Here is a 6000-nt window from a genome sequence, read left to right on the forward strand (position 1 = left end):
CATTTTCAGTAACTGTTTATACAATGAGAAGGTTTCATTACCACTCATAACTCTTCTGCATGTGTAATGCATATTAGTGTGTTGATTTATATTTTTTGAAATACATAATTAGAGCCAATTTGATTCCAGGATCACAACTCTTCATGCCAGTTGCGGTGTTCTGGATAAAAATATCCTCCTGTTACGTGTTATGTGATTACTGCTGCACTGAAGCTTTTATTCAGAAGAAATGTGCTATGCAAGGGTGTTAGAAATTGCCTGCGATAAAGGAATCGTTGTGGTAGAAGCAAACCAGCATAGCGGCTGAACTGTGAAAAAGGCATCTTGTTTGGAAATCAAGCTTAATTAAAAAAACACTCTCAATCTCTAGTAATATAACTGCTTTAAATTTTCAGACAGTGGGAGTAGCTCACCGTTGCCCAAGTATGCCTCATCTCCCAAACCAAACAACAGCTACATGTTCAAACGAGAGCCCCCAGAGGGATGTGAGCGAGTGAAGGTCTTTGAGGAAATGTCGTAAGTAATGCCTTTTATATCAGCTGGTATCTGCAAAGCAGTAAACCTGTTTACTGAGCCCACTCAACTGCAGATGAATAAACTATTCCAGCTGATGAGCTTTTCAGGAGCAAACTATTCTTAGTTTGTACAGAAGAGAAGTTGAAGTGTTCATGTTGGTTTGAAGAGGAAATGGAGTCTTTTATGCTTGAACTCTTTCTGTGCATTTATAAAAGGCAACAAAAATCCAAGCGGAAAAGATAAGGTACATTTATATTCCTAAGCATTTATAAACTTCACTTCATATGCTTGTATTAACTTTTGTAAATGTTCCTGGTTTGACACAAAAACTCCCCTTGCCAGAATTCTTTATCAGTTTTGAGCATGGGTTGCATTTGTATAACCTATGGTTACGCTTGTTTAAAACGCATAAAATGACATGAAATCTATATTATATAAAGTGTGTTTAGATGGTAGTATACTTAATGACAAACTTTGCTCAATAGTTTTGCTGTTGAGCAGGAAATCAGAAATTAAACTCTTGGACATTGTGTCTTTCCCTAGACTCAGCAGTAAACACATGCTGTTGAGGTTGAGGTTGTTGAGGCTTAGCTCCTGTGGATGAAAAGAATGAAGGAGGGAATGGATCTTGCTCTAGTAGCATTCATTGCCCAACGGATGGTGAAGGAGCAATGCTAGGTTGTGGAGGAAGCCTCCGAGCAAATGATAGAATATATGGGGAAGGAGAGGTCAAATTCATGGAGTTTCTCAAAGATTTGATGCGACTACATGTGTTGTTTCTGCAGTGCTATCGTTAGAGAAGAATTTGTCATTCTAAATTACCATGGCATTTTTTCATTTTTCTTGCTGGAAAGGTGCATGTTTATCCAGTGACAATCAGGTCATTTTTGTGATGGCACTGTTTTTAATGCTGTGGATCAGTTAGCTGACTACCAATATGGAAGATGTTTGCCCCTCTATCCAATTAATCCCATTCCTTGTCATTCACATTTTAGCAACCCGTAGAACCACAAAGTTCACAACACATAAACATCTCAGTTGGCCGAGTATGTAATCTCTTTTCTTGTTGTAGGTCTCGTCAGCCTGTCTCAACCCCTCTCTTTTCATGTCCTGACAAAAACAAGGTTAATTTCATCCCAACCGGATCAGCTTTCTGTCCTGTAAAACTTCTGGGCCCCCTACTTCCGGCTTCAGACCTGACACTGAAGAACTCTCCAAACTCCAGTCAAAGCACAGCTTTGAGCAGCCTGACTGTTGAGCAGCTTTCGTCTCGAGTCTCTTTCTCATCTCTGTCAGATGACACCAGCACAATGGACTCTACAGAGGTCTTGGTACAGCAACCATCCCAGCAGCAGCAGCAGCAGCCTCTTCTGCAAGAAATTCAGACTGAAGAGCATTCCTCTCCTCAGAGCTATGCGCTAATCTAGACCAAGGTGTGGAGCAGGCCTCTGCCCCAAAGCAAGGATTGAGGAGGTAACAGTTCAGATACATCTGCATGAGGTGGCAACCTTTCAGAACAAAAAGGAGTACTTAGCAGCATTCTGAAAAATATCTCAACGCTGTTCTTGGCAGGGACAGAATCCATATTCAGCATCTTTTGTGAGAAAGCAGTGATGCCTGCAGAATCCATATATCATTAAGCGTTTTAAGTGGAGACTATGCATTTCATAGTATGTTTGACCAGATTAGTACTGTCCTGTGTTCTGTTTGAAATTCTACAGTATAAATAAGCTCTATATATATATAAAAAAAAGAAAAAAAAAGTTGCCTGTCTGAATAGAAAATGTCTTGCTGTGTTGTGTCCTATGGAAAATACTGTACTTCAGGATTATGTTTACAATTGATCCAGGTGTTTATGTTTCTAACTTCTGTAATACACACAATGAACAAAAAAAAAAAAAAAAAAAAGTGGCCACAGCAGTTGCACAGTGCCCACCCTATGGCCTAGCTTCAGGTACTTCTCTCGAAGTGTAAACTCAGGTAACTTGGAATGTATATCATATTAGGATATTAAATATTTTACAGCTACAAAGCTAAAGAGGGAACATCACTCTTTTGCCTTTCCTTATTTTATGCATTAATATTTCCTCATTACATTCCACTTTCTTGGAATAAGTGCATTCAGCTCCAGGTGAATGGTGACCCTGGACGTGGGTGAACGTGAGGAGAACCAGCAAATCTGTGATGAATATCACTTTGTCATGTGCTTACAAGCAAAAAACAACTGTTGCATTTACTGTCATTTCAATATATGTAAAATGTGGCATTTAAAGGTTTCAGGTGTTGCTCGGTTAATGACTGTTAAACTGTTGCAAATAAGGTGTTCAGTACTAGGCTGTACATGAGAAACATTCCATGTTGTGTGTGAGAGGATTTTGAAAGACAAGAATGTTTTTGTTTGAGGACAGAAATTCTTTCAGGTTTCAGGCGGGGTGATGGGGATTTCCTCTCATGTTTTTGTTGGCAGTTAAGGATGTGAAATGCTACTGTTACCGTCTAAAAGTCAAATTAATGTTTAGTTTCTCTTTTGGAAATGCTCATTCATTTGCTGGTTGGAAATAGGTTTTCAGGTTTTGTCGAGCAGTGTTAGATGAGCAGCATTTAATTTACGTAGTGAATAATTGTGTTTGGATTGAAGTCCGCAAGTAGCAAGTGGGTGTTTTAAGAGGGATGGGGAAAACAATAGTTTTAAGTTTGTTACTTAATCAAAGCTTCTCCCGTAACTTTTGCTTACTTTAAGCTGTATGTGTAAAAGTGTGTTCTCCCCCCTCCTTAAGTATGAATTATAATAATAAAAAATGCTAATACTGGTTTTGCAGGCTGGACGCTTTCTCAAAATGGCAAGAAGGGGTTAGTGGTGCTCTTCTGTTGTACTGGAACAAGAAGAGCACTGCTTTCAGAGATGATTTCCTGTGATACAAAGAGGACCCCAAAGGCAAAATAAACTTGATATTCTTGCTCCATTGCTTTCAGCTCAGTGGAATTACATTTATGCTGTCTGCTCCTAAGAGAATAAAGCTCACCTTTTCCAGGAATTGAAGAGATTAGTAGCCTGCAGCTACTGAGCATTTAAATTTGCTCCATTATTCTTTTATTTCTTTCCCACTTTTGGAGATGAGAATGGAGGGGGGTGAGAGTGAACAACCAATAACTGCTCACTAAATACATGCTTTCTTATGAGATAAAGCGTGGTTTCTTTTTATTACCGAGGTTTTGTTAATACTGCCTTACAAGGTGGAATTTGCAGCCTATAAAACAGTAACTGGTTTTTGGCTCCCCTGCAGAAAACATGAGGAGAGAGGTCTGTCTCTAACCATTTTCACATGAAAAACCTGCTTGAAACACAACAGCCATCTTTAACCCTACTAATCTCAGGCCTAGGTGAAAACACTATATATTTTATAGATTGAAGATAAAGGGGAGAAAATACTCATGATGTAAGTATCGGTTCCTTTTGATATTTTTCCTTCTAGATTAACATTGCAGTACAGTGACCTTTTTTTGCTCTGGTTATGTCCAGATAAGAAATCGTAGTCTCGGTTGTTGGTGTTAGATTACCGGGGGATACGATGAGTTGTTTTTAGATCAGCGGTGAGCTCTGTACAATAACTGCAATGCCATTGTGTACTTCTTTTTTTTTTTTTCCATGAGAAACTAAATATTAATTGAATTGCACATTTGTTCTTAGCAGATTTGAAGGTTTTGAACCAAATGCGTTAAAGCTAATGCTTTGCCATGTAAATTTCCCAGCAGTTGTTTATCTCTATTGTATTCTACATCCAGCTGTAGAAATTTGTCAAATATTGTTTAAAGTTTTGTACATAGTTGTACTGTTATTTCTAGCCACTGTGCTGAACAGTATTCAAGTTATCACATAATATTGCTTTACACAAGGAAATGTGTGGCTTTTGTTTTGTATTTTTTTCGGTATAGAAGTTCCTGTGTCTTATTTAAATAAAAAATTATAGTTTTAAAAAAAAAAAAAAAGTGGTGAGGACACACAAAAGCGGCAGTCCGTTTATTTGTTTGGGAAACTGTGACCTCATAGAATGAGATTAAAGTTTAATATTGTTCCAAAAATACATCTAGGCTCACGTCAACCACATCGCTCTGTGATTACTGTGCTACGTCATCTTACTCACTGATTTTTGCATAACGCGCTGCTTTGAGGAGGAAAAATACCTAAAAAATGGTCAAATACGTGAAAAATAGCATATTTTATTGTTGCATGTGATGAGGTCTTTATTTCTTCAGGGTAGAGAAAAAAAATCAGTTAAGTATTATTGGGAACTCAGTATCCACTGCCGTGTTTGTGGTATGGCCAATTTCAAGTTATCTGTTTAAAAATTTTGAAAGCCATGAGATGTTTCACAATGTGAAACTAAACGAAAACCCTAAAGGATGTGGTATAAATCTACTGACAGTCTTGGTTTCGTGTTGTTTTGTATGAGTCAAATGGCTGTCATTTGCCTTGCAAAATAATTCTTTCCAGATGGGGAGGGGGAAGGGGGCAGGAAGAAAGAATAATATTTAAATACATGTAAATCCTCTGCCGTCGGTGTTTACTGAGAAGCACTATGGCAATAACCCATAAAAATGGTTCAGTGCTTATTGTCATGAAGTAGAAATCTTCAAAGATTGCAAGGTTTCTATATGGCTGTGTGAAAATCTTGAAACTGTAGTGCTGGAAGTCTGGAGCTGCAAAGGCTGCAGTGTCCTGCCCTGCTGTGGGAATGGTTGGTGTGCATTGGTCAGAAAATGCTTCGTTTCTGTTGTTTTTTATAAGCTCATATGGCTGACTAGGAAAAACTCTCGCCATCCAGCCCTCTGGGTGGTTTGGCTGCAGTGGCTTCGGCTTGTCCTGGTGGGAGAGGACATCATCTTGAGAACTGCTTTGACAAAAGCATGCAGCTCACCGTGGAGAGGTGTGGTACAACTTGAACCACAGGTAACTTCTTCACCATCCCAAGGATTCAGTCCCTCACCTCTACAGGTTCTGGTGCAGCTTTGTAATTAACTGTGCATGTCCTCCTAAAAGCCGTGATGACAAGCAGTCAAAAAAAAGTGCTGAGGATAGAGAGGTAATAATTTTGCCTTGTGTCCCCATTCATTTGATGTCAATGTTATAGTCCCAGACAGGCTGTGGCTCTGAAAGCGGACCCTTCAGAGACTGTGGAGGAGTGTAAGGGCGATGTACGCTGGGTAGGGGCAGCATAGTGACCTGCTTGTTTTAGGAAGCAGGGTGCTGTCAGTGAAATGATTTATGGCTTCCTGACAGATGAGCTCTTGGGGAGGGCCAGATAGCTGCCCTCGAGAGCCTCAATATCTTCACAGTATTTAACCACAGCCTGAGATAATATAAAGTAAACATAAGGAATGGAATGAATTAGAGATGCTGGCTGACACTGCAGTTGCGAAGACCACCAAGGGTTTGCAGACGAGCTCCTGGTATCAGCGTGCTAGAGTGGGTAGGTATGTGGATGG

The 6000-nt window shown here is 39.4% G+C and overlaps 1 protein-coding gene across 1 annotated transcript in view; it reads left to right on the forward strand.

Moving 5' to 3' along the window:
* GLCCI1 (glucocorticoid induced 1) overlaps window positions 1-4596 on the forward strand; it is a gene marked incomplete at its 5' end in the record, with an annotated part of 52328 nt that extends 47732 nt beyond the window's left edge. Inside the window, 2 exons of the mRNA XM_010712664.2 lie at window positions 396-516; window positions 1589-4596. Coding sequence (XP_010710966.1) covers window positions 396-516; window positions 1589-1943 — 476 coding nt within the window. The remainder of the gene's footprint in view (window positions 1-395; window positions 517-1588) is intronic.
* Window positions 4597-6000: the final 1404 nt, after the last annotated feature.

The sequence above is a fragment of the Meleagris gallopavo genome, chromosome 6 (assembly GCF_000146605.3).
Source record: "Meleagris gallopavo isolate NT-WF06-2002-E0010 breed Aviagen turkey brand Nicholas breeding stock chromosome 6, Turkey_5.1, whole genome shotgun sequence".
Lineage (NCBI taxonomy): Eukaryota > Metazoa > Chordata > Aves > Galliformes > Phasianidae > Meleagris > Meleagris gallopavo.